This window comes from Onychomys torridus, chromosome 10, assembly GCF_903995425.1.
Source record: "Onychomys torridus chromosome 10, mOncTor1.1, whole genome shotgun sequence".
In the NCBI taxonomy this organism is placed as follows: Eukaryota; Metazoa; Chordata; class Mammalia; order Rodentia; family Cricetidae; genus Onychomys; species Onychomys torridus.
This window is the reverse complement of record NC_050452.1, coordinates 44,376,469-44,400,056: the sequence shown is the minus strand read 5'-3', so window position 1 is coordinate 44,400,056 and position 23,588 is coordinate 44,376,469. Positions and strand designations below refer to the sequence as shown.

The 23,588-nt window shown below is 38.6% G+C and overlaps 1 protein-coding gene across 4 annotated transcripts in view; it reads right to left on the bottom strand.

Moving 5' to 3' along the window:
* Nucleotides 1-23,588, bottom strand: part of Pds5a (PDS5 cohesin associated factor A) — a 114,375-nt gene that overhangs the window by 66,464 nt on the left and 24,323 nt on the right. For 3 of the 4 annotated variants that reach the window (XM_036200407.1, XM_036200411.1, XM_036200409.1), the window contains exons 3-9: nt 14,403-14,606; nt 12,673-12,759; nt 12,121-12,218; nt 6,077-6,203; nt 4,887-4,967; nt 1,585-1,725; nt 423-538 (exon numbers count right to left, since the gene is read on the bottom strand). In XM_036200407.1, the coding sequence (XP_036056300.1) occupies nt 423-538; nt 1,585-1,725; nt 4,887-4,967; nt 6,077-6,203; nt 12,121-12,218; nt 12,673-12,759; nt 14,403-14,606 (854 nt within the window). The remainder of the gene's footprint in view (nt 1-422; nt 539-1,584; nt 1,726-4,886; nt 4,968-6,076; nt 6,204-12,120; nt 12,219-12,672; nt 12,760-14,402; nt 14,607-23,588) is intronic. The other variant, XM_036200410.1, reaches the window with a different exon arrangement.

The window sequence follows — 23,588 nt, the reverse complement described above, 5'->3', positions numbered from 1 at the left end:
GTCAGAGCTACATAACAAGAGACCCTGTCTCAAAGAAAAGAAAGAAACAGAAGATACATAATTCTATAGAAACAATTTTGCAAACAGTATGTGCTTACCATGCTGAAACAAAAACTACCATAAACATATTATCCAACTCAGACAACAGATTTTGCACACCTAAATTATTAAACTTGAAATATTGCTACAGAATAATACTCAGAACACACCCACACACTCCACAAGACACATTCACGCATAAAGTGTTACAATAAACAAATAAACTTCCTTCATAAAAACTTTGCTCAACAATTTATTCTAAAAGGAAAATTATAACACAGACATGAACAGAGCCAACAAATATCAATTAACATTTTGGTATATGTAATCTTAATCATGTGGACTCTGAGACCATACAAAATTTGAAAGTTATGCTTTCTTACCGCCCGAGAAAACACTGCCAAAGAGGCCGATTCTGTGTTGCTAAATCTGAATCTTTGGAGCCGAACAATTTAGCTAGAAGCCGAACCACAGCTAACCGCTCTTCACCGTCGTTGCTCTACAGAAAAAAGATACAGTGAAGGGAAGCTGCACATTACTACCCAAATAGAAAAAATTTTATGTTTCAATTATTATGATGAACAACATGAAATATTATAAGCTTTTGTTTACTTTGAGAAATTTTGTCTGATTCTATGTTAGATTACGTGGCTCTCTGACCTTCTTACATCTTCCCTATTGCTAATTTATGCCTACTTTACAACTTATTTGCCAATTATATATTGACTATAAATACTTTGTACAAATATAAGCATTGTATTAAATCTTTACATTGTCTAAGACTTCAAGCAAAATAAAATAATGCTGAGCAATAACAGTGTTTAGTACATCCAAAATTTACTAGTTAATCCAACTTAACTTCTAAAGAAAAAAATTAATGTCAAACAGTAGAGTAGAAGAAATTTTATATTACCTGTGAGTGACTGCATTTAAAGATCCTAGTTATTTCAATTAATGTGAAAGTTTACAACTATAAACTACTAACACCAAACTAAGTTGACCTATAGCCCTTACTGTAAAATTTCACATGTTCCTCAAGTGAATTTGGAATGGCCTTCTGGTGTAAAATGGTTTCTTATTGCTGATACACAGGTTGATCTAAGTCACAGTGAAATATTATCTCACGGATATATGTTGAACTGACAATATCCATTGTAATTAATGAGTAGAACAAAGATTAAAAATTTCTACATTAATAGTTTATCAATTATTTTTCTAATATTATTTATTTATTTAGTATGTGACTGTATGTGTATCCTAATATACTGACTTGGCATAATAATGATTAAACCCATTACTTATTAGTAAAATTACTTTAGTATCTACTTAAATGAGTATTATTTAATATCAAAATACTGGATATTATAAATTTGAAAAACAACACCACTTTTCTAGCTCTGTGTCACTATGTTCATCAGTAGATAACAACTATGTATGTTGTGATGTCATGAAGATAACCAAGATAAACTAAACTCACATCTCATTCCTTTCTGATTCGTGAAAAAAATCTTCAAGACACACTTTTTCCTGTAAACCTAACGGTACCTTTAGTTTGAATTCCAGCTGTGGCATGACAGACAACAATAAATGAGGATCTATAGCGAAAAGTTCCTGAATCAGATCAAATACATGTTCAGACAGATCACTGACTGACGATCTTCCCAGCACCAGGACTTGATTGAAAAACTATAGGAAATATTACAATAAAAAAAAAACCTGTTATTTTACTTGAAAAAACAAACAAACAAACAAACAAACAAACAAAAAAACTTAGGCAATTGTCCATAAATAGACATGCAGAGAAAACTGTGACTGAGTGTTAGAGGTATAACGGAAAGAAACAACAGATTAACCACTGAATTACTAACATGTAAGGACAGTCATCTAAACAAGAAAACACTTCCAAACATTACCAAATCATGAATTAAAACAGTGATTATTGGCTGTGTTTCAAATAAGGATGACATTTCTGAAAACCTTCATTTTTCATTAAAATAAAACAATTTAGACATCATGTGTAATTCATTATAGGGACACTTACAAAGCAATCACTCAGTAGTAGGAAAAAATTTAAAGTCTCAATCTGATTTCTATTTTATTCTATTTTTCCTATGAGTTCAGTAATAAATAATATTTTAAGGTAGGCTTTAAGTTTCTGTGTTCTTTTGTTTTATGTATCTAGTGAAAGTCAAATACATTTTGACTAGGATAAAAATAAAGGTTGAAGACACAAAAGTTAGATGATAATTTAAAAATGGTTCAGCAATTGAAAGAATGCACTGCTCTTGCAGGACTCAAATTGACTTCCCAAAATCTATGAGTGTGGCTCATAACTGCCTGTAACTCTACTTTCAGGTAATGTGATGACGTTTTCTGGCCTTCTCCAAAAGAAATTAATCGCACTCATGAGCACCCACAGAGAGGCTTGGATACACTAAAAGAATACTGGAGGAGAAAAAGAGTATTTAATATCTACAGTACAAAAAATATCACAAGTGATCTACACACACACCATATATATATATATGAGAATGTTTGTTACTTTTTATAGGTTTCATTTGTGTGTGCATATATTCTGAGTATATGGCCATGGAGGCCTGAAGACAGCGTTACTCCACTGGATTTAGAATTATAGGCAGTTATTGTGTGCTGCTAGACATGAGTGTTGGGAAGGAATTTTGGGTCCTCTGAAGAACAGCAAGCACTCTTTATCACTGAGCCATCTCCCCAGCCAGGAACTAGATTTCAAAATGTTAAAAACACAGTTCTATGCAAATCAGCATTTGCTTTTGACATCAAAAAGTTATATCTATTTCTTTATAAAACAAGATAAATTATGAGTCAGAAAAGTTTTCATATTTAATATGGGATCATTGAAAAGAATAAAAAGTCTTAAAATAAAGCCCCATTTCAGCAGTCACAAGCACTGGCTCGTCTTACAGAGAATCAGGTTCCATTCCCAGGACTCACAGGGCAGCTCTCACCATCTGTGACTATAGTCCCAGGGGATCTGATGCCCTCTTTTGATCCCTATGGGTACCAGGTACATACATGGTACACAGACAGACATGTAGTCAAAACACCTATACATAGAAAAGAAAAGAATCTATGTATGCACAAAAATATGCATGGGATGATACTTATGGGAGTGTATCTTAACCTACTGATGGTGATTTCTGAGAATTGAGGAGGACATTAAAGGTAACATACCAAGTCTTAATTTAATAAGAGACATAGCAGTTTTATACAATTTAATAATCTCTTTTGTTAATAAGGAGGTAATTCCACAATAGATAGTGTTGCATTCTCAAAAAATGGCCTATAAAGGAAAATACCGATAAAACCTTTAATACAAGGCAATAAGGGAAGTGAGTGTGTCAACTTATATCTATTTGTATTATTAACAAAAAACTAAAATATGTATCTAGACATAAAAGACAATAGATGTGCATGAGTAAATTTGTAAAAGAAATACTATTCTAAAATAGCAAAATTAGCCAGGCAGTGGTAGCGCACACCTGAAATCCCAGCACTCGGGAGGCAGAGGCAAGTGGATCTCTGTGAGTTCGAGGCCAGCCTGGTCTACAGAGCTAGTCCAGGACAGGCTCCAAAGCTACAGAGAAACTCGGTCTCAAAAAACAAAAAAATAAAAACAAAAAAGGAAAATTATATATATATATATATATATATATATATATATATATATATATATATATATATATATATATTGAGACAGGGTTTCTCTGTGTAGTTTTAGCGCCTGTCCTGCATCTCACTCCGTAAACCACAGAGATTCGCCTGACTCTGCCTCCCAAATAAATCTGCTAGGATTAAAGGCGTGTCCATTACAGAAATTAACTTATGCCAATGCTTGTATATGTGCATATGGGGGAAAAGGAGGTGAATGTCATTATTTTGGTTTTCTTTTCCCAGATAGGATTTCTCTGTATAGCCCTGGCTGTCTTAGAATTTGCTTTGTAGACCAGACTGGTCTTGAACTCACAGAAACCTACTTCTGCCTCCCAAGTGCTGGCATTAAAGGCATGCACCACCACCATCCAGTTATCAATAAATCTTTAAAAATATTATTTATGGCCAGGCAGTGGTGGTGCACGCCTTTAATCCCAGGACTCAGGAGGCAGAGCCAGGCAGATCTCTGTGAGTTCAAGGCCAGCCTGGGCTACCAAGTGAGTTCCAGGAAAGGCACAAAACTACACAGAGGAATCTTGTCTCGGAAAAAACAAACAAACAAACAAACAAACAATTTATAAGGCTAAGAGTTGCTCTCAAACCTGATGATCTTAGTTTGATTTCCCAAGACATGATGGAAGAACAGAATTGATCCTATAGGCTATCCCCAGCCCCCCACAACACACTGTCTTTTAAAACACACATTTACAAACATCTAGTAAAGAAGAAACAGAGTTTTAAAAGAATGACCCAGAAGACGCAAAGAGGAAAATGCATACAGATAAAGACACAGATCTCTGAGGCCAGCCAGGATACATAATGAGACCCTTTTTCAAAAGGAAGGGAAAAGATCCAGAAACAAAATGAAAGTTTCACATATTTGGGAGGGATATGGCAACTGTGAATACAGAGGTAGAGGAGGGGTGAAAATGTAGTCAGATTGTAAAGTCATTCCTATCATTACTGCCACTTTAAAGACATTTTCTAGTTTTGCTACATTTCTCTAATTGTGGTCACATTTACATGTCAGTTTTCATATTTTATTTGAATAAAACTGTTTACATAAGAAATATATCTGTATATGAATGATTCTAATAAATCTACATAAACCCCAAGAATCATAGAGTTCTGAAATAAATGTATACAGAAATACATACATTGGCAATGCATGCTTCAATAGTCTGGACTGTCCTTTTCAACAGGACTTTTGCAAGGTCGAAGGACTGTTTATTTAAGTTCTGAAAAACAAATCATGCAAAGCTACAAATGAATTGGTGAACTGATGAGACAGAATCATTAGAATGGTTAAGTACTTCAAATCTACCAAAATATGAAATAAGTTAAGTGAATTACATTCAAGGTTCTATACAGAAGGTGCCAGCCAAATGAACTCAACAAATCAAACACTACAACCATGCTAGACAGGCAGCCAAAGGTTCAACCTATATAAAGCTTTACTGAACTAAAACAGATGTCAAGGCTTTTGAGTTGATGTTAACCAACATGAACTCACTACACATATTATCCTAAATACATGCTCCTTCCCCAACCCACTATTTAATCAATGTGTCCTTGAAGAAAGTCTTGGGAATGTGATTCAGTGGTATAGTAGACCAATCATCTAACATTTATTAGGGCCTAGATTCAAATTCTACACCACAAAAAGGAAAGGGTAGGGAAAGCACTGGCTGGCCTGGAACTTACCCATCAAGCTAGCTTCAGAGATCTGCCTGCCTGTTTCCCAAGCAAGTGTATGTAGTAAAGGTGTCTCACACCCAGATAATATGTTACTGAAATGATGACTATTATGCTTCCAAAGACGGTGGCCATGGCATATATTTAAATTTTAAAAATTTATTGAGAAAACAATTATTGTTTTAAAGAACACTTGTTAACATCTCTCAACTATGAAACAGATTCAATCTTATTCATCTAGTACCTCTCAAAAAGAAACTGGAAACACATTTCTGAGGCCCATGGTTGAGAGCACTGGCCTCTCTTACAGAGGATAGGAGTTTGACTCCCAGCACCCACATAGTGTCTCACAACTGTCTTTAACTCCAGGCCCTTTTCAGGCCTCCGTGGACACTACACACACATAGTGCACAGATATACATGCAGGTTAAAACATTCATACACATTTTTAAAACATTCATACACATTTTTAAAAAAACAAATGAAAAACTTTTTAAATATTTTAAACAACGTATCTAAAGATAATGGCTATAAGACTGTGACTCATTCTAGGGTCAGAATAGGAATTATTAAATAAAATTGCAAATGGTCAAAAGCCAGGAACTGATTTCTTTACATAAACTGATCTTTAATATCTTGATAGTATACAGACCTTGTGTGCAGGAATGAGGTTGATAAGAATAGAATCCAGTAATTCTTGAGTAACTCCATCACCTTCCATGATGATAGAACTCATCAAATCTAACATGTGCATTTGTACCTTCTTATTGTGGCTATTGCTAAAAAGAAGGGAAAATAATTAAGACATATAGAAAGACAAAGTTCCCTGGGGTCTATTTTCTTTCATATACTTGTTTAGTGGTTGACAAGGTCTTGCTACGTAACCTAGGTTGACCTCAAACTTGGGTTGCACCTCCTCACCCTAAGTGCCACCATGACAGTTAAAATTTCCACTTTAAAGCAATAATCTCAGGACCTAGAGGCAAAAGGCCTATCTATAATCCTAGTGACTCAGGAGACTGAGTATGGTAAATCATAGCTTAAAGCCAGTTGAACAAATAAAAATAAGATTCTCTCTAGGGAGAGAGTGAATGGGAAATACAGCCCAGTGGCAGAACACTTAGCACACAGGAAGCCCTACATTCAATCACAGTAGAGCATCAACAATCTGAGGTGTTAAAGATTTTTACTTGAGGGAACCATGCTGACAAGGACAAAGAAATTTCAGCTGTCATATTTACTCCCTCTCAAGGCCTCCTGCAATAACTGAACCATGTTATTATAAAGTACTCTAAACAAACATCACCCTAATTTCTAATGGAGTATTCTACAAGTCACTTACCCATATATTCACATACTCACAATAAAGAAATCCCTTCAAAATGTACACTCTACAGAACGATGTAACTATATTCTATAGTATAAATACAGAAGTTTAAAACAAAATTGAAAGATTGAATTATCTAAAGTGCTTTAAAATTTTTCTTGAAACAACAACAAAAAAATAATTAACTTGGGGTTGGGGATTTAGCTCAGTGGTAGAGCACTTGCCTAGCAAGCGCAAGGCCCTGGGTTCGATCCTCAGCTCCAAAAAAAAAAAAAAAAAAAACTCATCTAGCATTTAATGATGAAAACATGGAAGCTTTTGAAAGTTTGGGGGGTATTTGTCACACTGATATAGTTTCCTACAATGTTTAGAAAGACAGTCCTTTTGTGTGTACTCTCCAAAATATCTTACACACTTTAAAACACCAACTGGCACAATTCTCTGTCTAGTGTGTGGGGCAGGGGAATGAGTTGGAGAGTATAGATAGTAAGCTTGATGAAACACACGCGCACACACACACACAAATCTGAGTGCTTGGTTCTCAGATCCATATATCCTCAAGGGAAGGAAAGCAAGAGTACAAGGAAGACAGATGAAAGAGACTAAAAAATTTTCCCTGGCCAAGTTTGGCGATGCATGCCTTTAATCCCAGCACTTGGGAGGCATTCATTTATTTACTCATCCAAAAATTTATTTCATTTTTTAATTTATTTTGGGTTTGTTTACATGTATACCACATGTGTGTGGGCACTCACAGAGGTCAGAAGCCGATGTTGAATTCCTGTGGAGCTGGAGTTATAGGTGCACTAGGAGCACCTCCTGTGTGCATTCGCTATAAAAGGCGCCTCCATCTCTTTCTCTCCCTTCTCTCTCATCCCCTTCTCTCCCCTCTTCCTACAAACCTACCAAGTGAGCCCTATTGTATGACGTGACTCTTTCTCACTGTTTTTCAAACACAACAATAGGCAGTTGTGAGCCACCTGATGTAAAATACACTTGAGTCCTGATAGAGCCGAAAGCATTCCTAACTACTAAGCCATCTTTTTCCTGTCCAGTATTTGTTTTGTTGTTGTTGTTTTATTTTCTGAGACAGGGTTTCTCTGTGTAGCCCCAGCTGACCTGAAATTAGCTCTGTAGACCAGGCTGGCCTCAAACTCAGAGATCTGCCTACCCCTGCCTTTCAAGTGCTGGGACTAAAAGCATGCATCACCATGCCCAGCATTTATTGTATTTTTAAAATAAAATTTCATTCTGTAGTCCAGGCTGGTCTGGAATTCACTGCTGTAGCCCAGGCTAGCCTCAAACTTGTGACATTCCTTCTACCTCAGCCTCTCTAGTGCTGAGAAGCAGGCCGATCGATCTCTGTGAATTCAAGGCCAACCTGGGCTACATAATGAGTTCTAGACCTGCCAGGGATACCTGATGAGAACCTATCTCAAAAACAAATTATTTTAAAGATTTCACCAATCCAGGTCAGTTTATTTTACTGGCAGCTGGATGCAGTGACCACAGTGATTTGCCCTGTATCTGAAACAACTGAAAACTGAGAAAGATATAGAAACAACAGTGTTCTGATATTGGTTATCATGCACACACTGATGAAGGAAAAAAACAGTACTTTCATAGTTCTCAGTAAGTTAACAGGCGGTTGTTAGCCCAGGAAAATCAGCCCTAGTGGACCCTAATGGTTCTTCCTGGGTGCACACAGAATAAGGCGTATAGAGTTGAGTAATCAGTGAGCAAAGAATTACTCAGAAATCAAACCCAAAGAATCAAGTGCTTGATGATCATCACATGCAGGTGAATAAATTCCTTGCATCTGGAGAATGAATAACCTTTGGACTTTCTATGAGAGTTTGGAAGAGTAATCAAAAGATACGCCCTGGAGTCTAGATACTCAAGGAGCCCCAAGTACAAAACCCAAACCAAACCAAAGCCAGAAGAAAAGTTCTACAATATATCATAATCAGATTTCCTGAAGTGAATCAACAACAACAAAAAGTAGCTGGAGGTTTTGTGTGGAGAAGACTATAGGAGGAACAAGTCAGTGACTTCACAAGCTGTCAGAGACAGGAGCCAAACTTCAAAAGGAGAGCCTGTGAAATGCAGGCACAACACAAGCAGTGGTTACAAATGTGCCTATGTGTATACATTCATACACATTTGAGCATGTGTTAAAGACAGGACAAATTCAGGTGTCAATCCTCACAAGCCACAGTCCTCACTTTTGTGGGAGGCAGCCAAGTCTCTCACTGTGACTCACCAAGCTGGCTGGCTGGCTGGAGCACTAAATTCTGCCTGTCTCTACTTATCCAGCGTTGAGATTACACACCTGTGCCATGGAGCCTACCTTTTCTACAGAGGTTCTATGGTTCAAACTCAGGTCCTCACGCTTGTGAAACAAGCACTTTACCAACGGAGTCACTCCCCACAAATTGTTCCTGTATGTCACTTTACAATGATGTTCCATCCATGAGGAACCATGGATAAACTATCTGACCAAGCCAGGTGGTGGTGGTGGTGGTGGCAGCAGCGCATGCCTGTAATCCCAGCACTGGGGAGGCAGAGCCAGGCGGATCTCTGTGAGTTCGAGGCCAGCCTGGGCTTCAAAGTGAGTTCCAGGAAAGGCTCCCAAACTACACAGAGAAACCCTGTCTTGAAAAACAAACAAACAAAAAACAACTATCTGGCCAATCCTTTAATCTGGGTTTGCCTATACATCTTGCTTGGCTGATTAGGCAGAAGCTACTAAAGGATTACCAGGTTCTACTATTGTAGAGCTTGCCTTTCTTGGCAATTTTGAAGCCTAGTCAGTGAATGAAGATGCTGGGGCCAGCCTGCTGGGTGATGAAAGACGAGATTTTATTGTTCCATTATTTCAACCAACTGCCAGGTGTCCTGCTAAATAACTACAAACACAGCAAAGAATCCAGACCAGACTAACTACCAAGCAGAATCACGGGCTGGAAATGACTTCTCATATGATCAAGTTCCTAGTATGTTTTGTTATACATAAAAAAGTTAATTAATATAAAGGTTTCTATCACTTATTCCAATGGCTTGCTGGCAGTAAAAATGCAACAGGAAGCTCTTAAGATCTAAATGTTTTAGCTTCTAACTTTGGACTAACCAAATCTGTCTACTTTAGGTTAATACCAAATCTTCAACATACCAAAGGAGAAAGGAAAAAGTTCTAGAAATATACTCTCTAATATGCAACCTGACAGAGCCATATAATGAAAGGTTAATTTTTTTGGCTATAATGAATTAATAAAATGAATTTCAATTGCTTCTTCCTACATATCTTAATGTGGTAGAGAATTTAAAATTAACATAAGACATATTTGCATATAATACTTTAAGACACATCTCACAGATGTTGGGTATGAATAAACTACTAGACTGAAATCAGTTTGGACTCATCTATCTCCTCACCAGTAACTATACTGATTCCCCCCCCGGGGGGGGCTTACTTTTATATACTCATTTATCTGTTGAAGCACTATTTTTTAAAATACTTTTTAAGTATTTATTGATTGATTGATTGATTGATTGACTGTGGATGCAGTGTTCTGTCTGCACACCAGAAAAGGGCACCAGATCCCATTGTAGATGGTTGTGAGCCACCATGTGGTTGCTGGAAATTGAACTCAAAACCTCTGGAAGAGCAGTGGTGCTCTTAACCTCTGAGCCATGTCTCCAGCCCACTGATTTATTTTCTTCTATTAGTTTCTCTATTCTATAAAAAGTTGATTTAAGCAATGTTTATGACTTTCAAGAGTCAGGGCTGTAGTTCAGTGGTAGAGCATTTGCCTAGTATTCCCTAGATTCCATCCTGACAATTTCACAAAATACATGTTACATATATGCATGCTCCATCCAAAAAGTAGACATTATCAAAGTTAGTAAGCAATGGACTAATCTGCTCTTTTCAACATCAATGATGCACAGAAAGCACTTCACTGTTTCATGTCTTATGCCATTTACACTACAATGATGCCACTGTTTCTACTGGGTAAGTTTCTTCAAAACAAGGTGTTTTCACCTCCCTTTTAGTTCTTTGAGGCCAAAGAGTGTCCCCGCATCCCATAACACAGACCACTTCCATTGCTCCTGATTGTCCACTAGAACCACCCCTGGAGACAAATATACTTTGGTTGCAGGGCCTTTAGAGAAATCAAGTCGGAACTGACAGGAAAACTAGCTTTCATAGAGGCAGCAGGTACTATACAAGCATCTGGAGAGAAAGGTCACCTGTGTTATTACACAGTGGTAAATGAACCCTGAATGCCACAGCACTGACAAGCCCCACAGCTACAAGGGTGAAGTGAAAATTACGAGTGAGGGTAGCAACCACTTTCTGATTGAGGCCTGTTCCACGGGAGAGACTACATGCCCAGTATTGGGCCATGGGGGTGATTGGTGATGAGAACCTACTCCCCTTGTTTTGCTGAATGGCTATGTGGTCAAACCATGTCCTAAAGTTCATGTTGATAGCCATAGGTCAGTTCTGCTCTAAACCTTGGCCAGAGAGGCGGCTAAAGTACACAACAGTAATGCAGACTCATGACTGGTCGGGTGCTCAGAACGAGTGCTGTCTGCATGCCCAGCTGTAAATGAAATACCTGTACCATTCACTGCCCTCTCCAACTGAGACCCGAGGAAGAACACGGAAGAGGATGGAAAGATTACGGCAGGAGGGGAGGAGTGCTGTGGATACTATCTCCTGAACACGGCACAGCCACGGCACCCATGAACTCACTCTCTATGGTTACCAGCACAAGATCATGCCAACTAAGACTTAAATATTCCAGCAGGAAGTACTAGCAAGACGCAGTGGATTACCAAGGGATGGGGGGTTAAAAAGGACAAAAAGTGGGTATCCTGAGGGTGAATATGATCAACGTATATATGTACACAATTGTCAATTTTTTTTTTAAACTGCAAAAACTGTTTTATGATCCTCTAATCATATTTAGGCTCAAACACATAAAAAGACACAGAAAAGTCAACCAATTAATCTATACCATAAATTTAAAAGGTAGTGTAACATCAGGCATGCTGGCTCAATCCTAATAATCCAATCACTCTGGAGGCTAAGGCAGAAGACCACTACAAGTTTGAGGCCAACCTGGCTACAGAAGTTCAAGGTCTCTCAGAGATATAAAGTAGCTCCTGTCTCATCATTAAAACAATGATAAGGACAGCTTTCAAACAGCAGGACTTGTTTAACATTTCCCCCTTTGTCTTAAATAGTCTTAGAAAAAAATTCCCTAGAAATCTGAAGAGTTTAGTTTATATATTAGAGTACATTTATATACAGAATACACACAATAAAAAAGCTTTAAAAAAAAAAACAACAAACTTACTTGATTACTGAGAAGAGAGTCCTAAAAAGCTGAATAAAAATTTCATTGCAATCTTCCAACTCAAAGCAGATGTTATATGATTTAACCCAAGCTAAATTCTTAAATCAATAAATAAAAATAATTGGTTAATCACATATATTCAGAACTGTTATACAAAAGCACACTCAATTTAGTTTTTACAAGTAGAATTGTTTAAAGTCTACAAAGACTCAATGTACACAATTATAAATTATAAATCATTCCAATCTGGCAGCATCAACTTTCTCAAGTTGAAAAGTACTGAATAGTTAGGAGTTATTACAAATATATATACAGTTATAAAATTTCAGAAGTAGTGAAAATTCATTTTTAGATTAGGAATGAAAGTAAAATATCAAATTTTTTTCCCACTGGATATACTTATCTTTTTAAGACAGGAGGAAACATAGAGATATTTTCCTTATGAAATGTAAGAATTTATTAAGTTATACATAGAAGTTTTACTTTATAGTATAATTTTAAGAATTTGCAACTACATGAAATTATATTTATTAAATAAAGTATTACTGTTACCTCTAATAAATAAAAGTATCTATTAAACTGTGGACTCTTTGTATCCTCCAAACCTTTTAACTGTCTGGTAATAAAGAGAAATATGTCCTGTTAAAGAAATAAAAAAAATGAAAAATATATTAGCTTAGACACTATTACTTATCATTTTTGCAATACACTAAGTGCATATCTATATCTACATATAGAGGTATAGATATATAAAAGTAATTACAAACTACAATAAAGAACGTTTCCCTGCGGGACAGCCCATTCCATTATTTTAAATGACTGGAAAAGATTAGAACAAACAACATCCTTTGGAAGTAAAGCTAAAGATGTACTTCTCCTGCATATTTTAGGACATCTATCTGAGAACATTCACCTTTTAACTTACACACTCTCCTCTAATTGTAGAGCTTTTGGTCACTTGCTGTCTCTACATCACATCATGGAAAACTACTATCTTCATTTTTTAGAGAAGTTGAATGAGTCTATTCTACTTCTGACATGTAACCAAGTAGTTTCCAGCCCGTGGTTTTGAATTTGATGTGTGACAAAAAAGCCATTTGGAACAAAGGCAAGACATTAAGCTGAGGACTGATGGTGGTGCTTTATTCCTTAGTATGCTTCCATTAGACGTTTACATCCATTCCAAAGAGCACTAGTATGATACAAAATGACTTGTTTTGCTGTAATCCTTACCGTGGATGCTTATAATCTACATGTATTTTGTTTTTTCCTTACACACATAGTCATGATAGTTTAGTCTATAAACCAGGTACTTAAAACATGATCAAAAATAACCATAAAATAAAACAATGTTATAAAGTTACAAAGTTATAAAGGGTCATTACTAAAGTACAGATGACTTAAACATAAACACTAGGATGCGACTCCAGCTCTCAGCTAACAAAGGCAGCCACTAAGTGACTCACAGGCAGCCGGCACATGTCTCAAGAGGAATAAAGCTGACCGTGAACTTCATTATGGTCCTACCAAACTGACACTTTGTGAACTGTTATTTGTGGTATTTCCCATCTAATACCTGGGTTGATCACAAGTGACTGAAAGTATGGGAAGAGAAACCACAGGGTGATACTGACTGTACTTAAAAGGGGTGGTGGATCGACGGATAAAAAAGCACCTGCTGCTCCTCTAGAGAACCTGAGTTTGGGTCCCAGCACCCACATCTGGTGGCTCAAACCACCTGCAACTCGTTTGAGAAAACCCGACATCCTCCTCCTATCTCTGCCGACATCTGCATGAATGCAGTACACATACTCATGCACGCACATATACATAAATAATAAAAAAGCCGTTTTCTAATTTTCTAAAGTTTACAAATTTCCCAAGAATTTAAACAATATAAAATCAGTTCAATAGTTCACTTTAATAATTATTTTTAACTGTTTAGAAAAAAAGTAGAACCACCAAAACGAGCAGTTCTGAATATCCACTATTTAATAACCTGTAAGGGGAAAAGTTATTTCAATGTGTAAATTCTAGTATATTACTGTTTCACAAATTATCATTAAGCCGCTACTTAAGCTTCCATCTATCCGACTGGGTTTTCTGGGGACTACCAGGAAGGTTAAATAGGAACAGACTAGGACGAGCTCTGATCTTTACCTTCCAAAGCCTCATTCTGTACTAGTGATGTCTGTATGTGATAATTATATGAAACCTGTGGTCAGAAACCATGCTTATGTGACAAAAATAAAAGTAACTTTTTTGTAAAACATTGTATTTACCTTAAGTTTATCATGGGAAGTATATGGAGCTTCTGGGGCATAGATTCGAAATATATCAGCCAAACAACATGCTACGAGAAGGCGCACATCTTTATTAGGGTTCCTGAGAAAGAATTCAGATGCGAGATGCAAGGCTAGAGGGAGATACTGTTGCTTTTCATCTTCTGAATCCTGATCCATGTCCATAAAAGTTTTCACTACCATCTGTAAGAAAAATAAATGAATGAATGAATGAATGAATGAATAAATAAATAAAATGACCAACCCATAACACTTAGGAATCAGAAAGAGGTGTCCCTCCTCCCCTTCCTTTTTTAAGTCTGGGAAAAGGGAGCTGGGGATGTGTATGTCAGTGCTAGAGCACAGGTCTTGGGTTCATTCCCAACCACCACAGAAGCATGCACACCCACTCCCACATACTGAAAAAAGGATCATAATCATGAAAAGTATAGTCAAAGAAACTAATAAAAAACAAGAAGCATCTTGTAGATTACTCAGACATTTTATCTGTTTTTTTGTTGTTGTTTTTGTTTTGTTTTGTTTTTTAAGACAGGGTTTCTCTGTGTAGCTTTGCACCTTTTCTGGAACTCACTTTGGAGACCAGGCTGGCCTCAAACTCACAGAGATCCACCTGCCTCTGCCTCCTGAGTGCTGGGATTAAAGGCGTGCGCCACCACCGCCCGGCCCACATTATGTGTTTTTTACACTATATTTTCTTATAAAAACTTGAAAACATCCACTAGTGATCGTATTGAATTATTTATTTAGATGACATCTTGCTAAGTTGTCAGAGCAGAACCAAACTCCTGGCGTCAAGTGATTCTCCCAACTTCTTCCTTGGATTCTCAAGCAGTTGAGACTACACATATATGTCAACATGCTTGATTTCATTACTCAAATGTAACTTAATTAAAAAGGTTTTGACCCCCATATACACAACTGATCAAATATTTAGCATCTTTCTATCATTTTCATTTTATAATCAAAGTTGAATTTTACAGGCTCCTTAAACCTTCTTCGCTTGAAATCTTATTTGCCTTTGTATAATACAAAACCATATTTATTTTGGGCTGGAGAGATGGCTCAGAGGTTAAGAGCACTGGCTGTTCTTCCAAAGGTCCTGAGTTCAATTCCCAGCAACCACATGGTGGCTCACAACCATCTACAATGAAATCTTGTGCCCTCTTCTGGCCTGCAGGCAGAACACTCACTATATACATAATAAATAAATAAATAAATCTTTAAAAAACAAATAAACAAAAACCACCATATTTAAATGTTTCATATAGTATTCCTGATGGAAAGTTTTAATTATAAATAACTTATGCTGAGTTTGAGGCCAACCTGAACAACAGAGCTAACTCAAAGTCAGTTTGGGGTGCATAGCAAGACTCAATCTTGTTTCTACTTTTAAAAGTACACATGAAAGGTGTGTACTTTCAACTATTGCTATCTAAAAATATACCTCCCTCCTATGAAGCTCCTAGAAACAATAATTATGTATTTATCATGCAGTTAGTATTGGGAACATGGCTTAAGCCAAGTGGTTCACAGCTTGGAATTTCTCAAGGGGCTGCACTATGACAAAAATGCCATTTGAAGCCTTGAATAAGTCTGCATGATATTTCAGTAATAGCTCATATCCACATGGCTCTAACTGCACAAAAGAAGTGAGGTTCTCTCCATGGCCTCTCTAGGTAGCTGTAAATCAAGTGACTTCTGCAATATCCTCCCAGTTACTGAGGTCAGATCTACTCTTGTGTTAGAAAGCACTACACACAGATACCATTTGGGGCAACCTTGAAGACTAACTACCATACTGAACTAGATAGATTTTATGTCAACTAGACACAAATTACATTCATCTAGGAAGAATATTAATTTTTTTAATTCTATTTATTTACTTTTGCATGTATTAGTGTTTCGCCTGTACATGTATCTGTACTCATGATACCCTCAATGGCCAGAAGAGGGCATTGGATTCTCCGGAAGTGAAGTTACGGGGCAGTTAAGAGCAGTCATGTGGGTGCTGGGAACTGAACCTAGCTAGGTCTTCTTCAAGAACAGGCAGAGTTCTTAACCACTTAACCATCTCTAACCCAGGGGTGAAAATCTTAACTAGAAAATGCCTCCAAAGGAATGGCCTGTAAGCAAGTCTATAGGGCGCTTTCCTGATTGATGTGGAAGCACCCAGCTCACTGAGGGAGGTGCCATCCCCAGGCAGGTAGTTCTGGATAATATAATAAAGTAGCCAGGAAACAGCATTACTCCATGATCTCTGCTTCTGCCTTAAGTTCCTGCACTTCCAACTTTTTGATGATGGACTACAGTATGGAACTGTAAGCTTCCTTCCCAAGTTGCTTTATGGCGATGGTGTTTTTTTATTTTATCACAGCAACAAAAACAAACAATCCCTCATCATCTTTCAATCTAGTGGAGTTCTTTCCCACAACGGGTTTGGGTACAGCCATGATGGACTGACTGGAGGGACGTTAGCTAGCTTGATGGAGCTGGGGCTGTAAGCACTAGCATATCGAGGCAGCAATGTCCCTCTGCCAATCCAACTCCCAGGTCAGAAAGCTTCTCTGTCTAAACTGCAAAAGCCACTTGGGGAAAAAAGCCCTAGGAAATGAGCCCTCACCAAGACCATGTGCAGGAAAACAGGTTCATGCCTGTTTTCTAAAATTGAGCTGTAAGATGAACCCTCTTTCTTATATTCCTCCTATGGTTTATGTATCTGTGCCATAGTTGTTATTTTTTTTTTCTTTTTCTTTTTTTCTTTTTTTTTGAGCTGAGGATGGAACCCAGGGCCTTGTGCTTGCTAGGCAAGCGCTCTACCACTGAGCTAAATCCCAAACACTGTACCATAGTTTTGATTACAGTAGCTGGTTTTTATTTTCCCTTTTTTTTTTTTCATGTGTGTGGGTTATACACGGAACAGAAAAGCTCAGCAAATTCTGAGACAGCTGGAGAAACAGCCCAGAACTACAGTATTGGGATTAAAGGTCTGTACCACCACACCAGGCATAGGTTCAATAGAAAGTTAATATTTTCTTCCTTTCTAAAGGTTTTTGTTTACTGTATTAAGAAATCTTTGACAATCAAGCTGCAAAGTTTTCTTCTAAGTTTCCTAATTAAGTTCTATAGTTTTAGGCTCTACATTTGTCTTGGGGTTAATTTCTACATGTACTGGAAGTTTTTTTGTCAAGCACCATGGTAACAATGCTACACACCACCACCACCACCACCACCACCACCACCACCACCACCACCACCACCACCACTACTACTATAAGCCCATTTTTTTGCTCCCTTGAGTTGTTCTGACTTTTTGTTGTTGTTTAAAAAGACTAATGGTAGTATATTATGGCAGGACTATTTTTCTAAACTATTATTGCCCTGTTATTTGTATCTGTACCATAGTTTTGATTACTGTAGTTTTGTTATTTCTCCATGTGTGGGTGGGTGTACTATACATGTGTATGCATGTTTGGAAATTTTCAGAGGGGTATGTGTGAGTGCACATGGATAAGGGTAGATGCATATACATGTGTTGAACAAAGAAAGGTTAACATTGATAATCATTCTCTGTTGCTCTTCTACCTTTTCCTTTGAGACAGGGTCTCAATCAAACCTAGAGCTTGCTGAAATGGCTAGTCTTGCTAGCCAGCTTGCTTTGGTGATCCCAAGATTTGGCCATCTGAAGTTGGAATTACAGGCTGGTGGCCATGTATACCTGGCACTTACATGAGGTCTGGGGACCCAAACTCCCAGTCTTCACCATTGCCCAGCAAGGGCTTTGACCACTGAGCCTGTTCCCAGGTCTGATTACTGTGGTTTTACAGTGCGTTCTGTAAGGAGGTAGTATGTGAGCTGTCTATTCAGTATGAAAATGGGACGAGCAGTGGTAGACCACGCCTTTAATCCCAGCACTTCTGAGGCAGAGGCAGGCGGATCTCTGAGTTAGAGGCAGGCGGATCTCTGAGTTCTAGGCTGGTGGTCTACAGAGTGAGTTCCAGGACAGTCAGGACTACACAGAGAAACCTTGAGTCAGAAAAAAAAAAAGAAGAAGCTGGGCGGTGGTGGCACACGCCTGTAATCCCAGCACTCGGGAGGCAGAGGCAGGTGGATCTCTGTGAGTTCGAGGCCAGTCTGGTCTACAGAGCGAGTTGCAGGAAAGGTACAAAGCTACACAGAGAAACCCTGTCTCGAAAAAAAAAAAAATTAGCTGGGGGTGGTGGACCACACCTTTAATCCCAGCACTTGGGAGGAATGGCATATGGATCTCTGTGAATACAAGGCCTGCCTGGCCTACACAGTGAGTGAAAAGCCAGGGCTATGTAGAGAGACCTGTCTCAAGCCCCCGCTCCCAAAGGAAACATACACTGGCTAAAGTAAAATGGTATTACTGTGGATAACTTCAGTGAAAGGAAGACACAGGGGCTAGAGACGGCTTGGTGTTAAGAGCACTTACTGTTCTTATAGAGGGCCTGAGTTTGGCAGAAAGCACCCACACGGCTCAGTTCACAACCAAGTATAACTCCAGTTTCAGGGAATCCAACGCCCTCTTATGGCCTCTGCAGGCACCAGACACATATATGGTATACACATAGATACATGCAAGCAGTAAAACATACATACACATAAAACTTAAAAAATTATGAAATACACTTAATAGTTAAGTTCAAACAATAAATGAAGAAAGGGAGGAAGGAAAAAGAAAAGAAAAAAGGAGGTGTAACATAGCTAGAAGAGAGCTTGCCTAGCATGCACAGCTTTAGGTTCAATCTCCAGCATACACAAACCCAACATGATTGTTGCAAGATATCTGATTACATTCTGTATAGATGTCACTGTGACTGGTTAAATAAAAAGCTAAATGGCCAACAGCTAGGCAGGAGGTATAGCAGGGATCTGGACAGAGAAAACTCTAGGAAGAAGGCAGAGTCACTAGCTGGATGCAGAGCAAATAGGATGGGAAATATGGAGATGGGGTAATAAAGCCATGAGGTAGAAAGTAAATTAATAAAAATGAGTTAAGTTTATAAGAGTCAATTAGAAACAAGCCTAAGACTGGGCGGTGGTGGGACATGCTTTTAATCCCAGCACTTGGACAGCATAAGCAGGCAGATCCTTTGAGTTCGAGGCCAGCTTGATCTACAAAGCGAGTTCCAGAACAGCTAGGAAATTTACACAGAGAAACCCTATCTTGGGAAAAAGGAGGAAGAGGAGATGGAGATGAAAGAAACAAGCCTAAGCTATTAGCCAAGCGTTTATAAATTAAGAATAAGTCTTCGTGAGCTGGCAGCCCAAAGGAAAGTCTGACTACATATGGCACCCAACATGGGGCATATATTTCCACATAGGACATGAGAAAGCTTTAAAAAAGGGTTACAAACACACACAAAAACATGGAGTCAAACATGGCTTCTTAGTTCCACAGTCTGTCATGCAGGCTTCAGTACAAAGACACCTCTCCCAGCCACTGTTTGCAGGCTTGAGCGGCCAGCACTCCATGAAAAAAACTGCACAGTGGTTTAAGGTTCTGCTGGGGGGTTGGGTATTTAGCTCAGTGGGGTAGAGCGCTTGCCTAGCAAGCACAAGGCCCTGGCTTTGGTCCTCAGTTCCAGGAAAAAAAAAAAAAAAAGGTTCTGCTCAGACAAAAAAGATTATAGATTCACAGTAAAGCAGGTTCAGACATGGAAAAAAAGACTCTAAACAAGTTATACTGTATTTAACAATGTTTATAGGCTTAAAAAAAAGAAAATGAGCTGGGCAGTTGCACGCCTTTAATCCCAGCACTCAGGAAGCAGAGGCAGGTGGATCCTGTGAGTTCCAGACCAGCCTGGTCTAGAGTGAGATCCAGGACAGGCACCAAAACTGCAGAGAAACCCTGTCTCAAAAACAAAACAAAACAAAACAAAAAAAAAAGAAAGAAAGAGAAAAGAAAAAAGAAAGAATAAAGCCGGGCAGTGGTGGCATAAGTCTTTAATCCCAGCACTCAGGAGGCAGAACCAGGCAGATCTCTGTGAGTTCGAGGCCAGCCTGGTCTACAGAGCTAGTCCAGGACAGGCTCCAAAGCTACAGAGAAACCCTGTCTCGAAAAACCAAAATAAATAAACAAACAAACAAACAAATAAATAAATAAACTAAAATGTATTAATAGCCCAAGGCTTTTCTTGACAGTGAGACACATCTGTTCCTGGCAGCACCAATTTACTTCAAAAAAACGATGATGGGCGTTAAAGAACTTCCATATGGAGTTTGCTTTCTTTATAGCAAAGATACCAACTAGGCAAAGAAACTGCCCTTGCCTCGACTACTGACAGCAGTCCAAACTGAACAAACAGGTCACAAAGGAAAGTATCTGCTGAACTTTGCCAAGACAAGGTAGGACATTATAAATGTAATCCTTACCTGATAATTGTTCTTTTTTTTTTTTTTTTAAGATTTATTTATTTATTATGTACACAGTATTCTGTCTGCATGTTTGCCTACAAGCCAGAAGAGGGCACAAGATCTCATTATAGATGGTTGTAAGCCATCATGTGGTTGCTGGGAATTGAACTCAGTACCTCTGAAAGAGCAGCTAGTGCTCTTAACCTCTGAGCCATCTCTCCAGCCCGATAATTGTTCTTTTAGTTTTACTATGTTAGAGTTAAAACCCTTTCCTTTTTATTTAGACAAAAAGGGGGAAAAGTTGAGAGACATTTGATTATATTGTGTAAAGATATGTCACTGCAATTGGTTTAATAAAAAGCTAGGTTGGGCTGTGGTAGCACATGCCTTTGATCCTAGCACTCAGGAGGCAGAGGTAAGTGGATCTCTGTGAGTTCCAGGCCAGCCTGGTCTACAGACTGAGTTCTAGGACAAGCTCCAAAGCTACACAGCAAAACCCTATCTCAAAAAAACGAACATAAATAAATAGCTAAATGGCCAATACCTAGGCAGGAGGTGTATGCATATATATATGAGACTTCTGGACAGAGAGAACTCTAGGAAGAAGGCAGAATAGCCAGCCAGATGAAGAGCAAACATGATGAGCACTACAGAGATGAGGTAAAAGCCATGAGGCAGAAAGTAAATTAATGAAAATGGGCTAATTTAGGTCGGGCGGAGGTGGCACACACCTTTAATCCTAGCACTTGGGAGGCCGAGGCAGGCAGATCTTTGTGAGTTGGAGGCCAGCCTGGTCTACAGAGCAAGATCCAGGAAAGGCGCAAAGCTACACAGAGAAACCCTGTCTCGAGAAACCAAACAAGAAAATGGGCTAATTTAACTTATAAGAGCTAATTAGAAAGAAGCCTATGCTATCAGCTGAGCTTTCATAATTAAGCCTCTGTGTCATTTTTTTTATGAACTTATGACCCAAAGGAAAATCCAACTACATAAGGTGGTGTTCAGAAGTAGAAGCAGAATCATTACAAGTCATCCTTGACTACATAACCAATCAGTTATGCCAGCCTCATGTATACAAGACCCCTTTTCTTTTTTTTCTTTTTAAAATACTTTTATTTTATAATTAATTTAATTTTACATATTAGCCACAGATTCCCCTGTCCTCCCTCCTCCCATCCACCAGCCTTCTCCCCCAATCCACCCTGTATTCCCACCTTCTCAAGGGCAAGGTCTCCCCTGGGGAGTGAACCCAGCCTGGCAGATTCAGTTGAGGCATGTCCAGTCCCCTCCTCCCTACACCAAGGTAAAGTGTCTCAGCATAGGCCCTAGGTTCCAAAAAGCCAGCTCATGCAACAAGGACAGGTCCCAGTTCCACTGCCAGGGGGCTTCCTAAACAGTTCAAAACTAAAATATAAAACAGGGACTTATCCAATCGGCCCTGTACCCCCTGTCTCAAGCCACTGCTCTGCCTTAGATTCCTAAGTGTCTGGAACTACACAGCATCTTACTATACCCAGACCACCTTTAAATACTTAACTACATCACATAAAAGTTCATGAACAAGCAAGCTGGGGGTGATGGTGCACACCTTTAATCCCAGCATGAGGCAGGCAGATCTCTGAGTCTGAAGCCAGTCTGGTCTACAAAGAGAGTTCCAGGACAGCCAGGGTTATTAGAGACACCCTATCTTAAAAAACAAAAACCTCATGAACAAATTTTTATTAACAGCATATTAAAACTATCTTAAAATCAGGGTTGAAAAAATGGTTCAGTAACTGTAACTAAGACACTGCTATTCTTCTTAGAGGACCTGAATTCAATTCTCAGCACCCACGTGGCAACTCACAACTATCTGTAACTCCAGTTTTAGGGACTTTGTCTGCTGTTTGATGGTTTTGCTCTTGGGGGGGGGGGGGGGGGGGGGGGCGCCTCTGCCACCCAAGCTCCCAAATAAATTACTCATGAAGGTTTATTCTAAATTTTAAATGCCCGGCCTTAGCTTGGTTTGTTTCTTGCCAGCTGTTCTTAACCTAAATTATCCTGTCTACTTTTTGCCTCTGGGCTTTTCCTGTTCTCCTACTTCTGTAAATCGTACTCTTACTCCATGGCTGGCTGTGTAGTTGGGTGGCTGGCCCCTGATGCCCTCCTCCTTCCTCTCTCATTCCTTGATCTTTCTCCCAGATTTCTCCTATCTATCCTCTCTGCCTGCCAGCCCCGCCTATCCTTCCTCCTGCCCCACTATTGGCTGTTCAGTTCTTTATTAGACCATCAGGTATTTTAGACAGGCACAGTAACACAGCTTCACAGAGTTAAACAAATGCAACATAAACAAAAGTAATACACCTTAAAATAATATTCCCCAACAAGGATTCAAAGTCCTCTATAGGCATCCACATGCTTTGCACACATGTGGTAGAAAGACATAACATGCTGGCAAACATTCTACATATAATTTTAAAAAATAAAACATTTTAAATCTCAAAACTGGACATATCTGTTCATCAAAAAAGTAAATGACAGCTGGCCATAGTGGTATATGCCTTTAGTTCCAGTGTTCCAGAGGCAGAGGTATTTCTGTGAGTTTAAGGCCACCTATTCTACATACAGCTCTAGGGCAAGGCTCCACAGAATGATTTTATTACAAAAACAAACAAAAATGTTATACTCTTGTATGGCATACTCATACAAAAGAATGCTATGTGGCAATTAAAAGAATATATAGAGGCAATTAATTACATATATTAATCTTTAAAATATGATGAGTCTGACAGAGAGCCGAAAAGACTA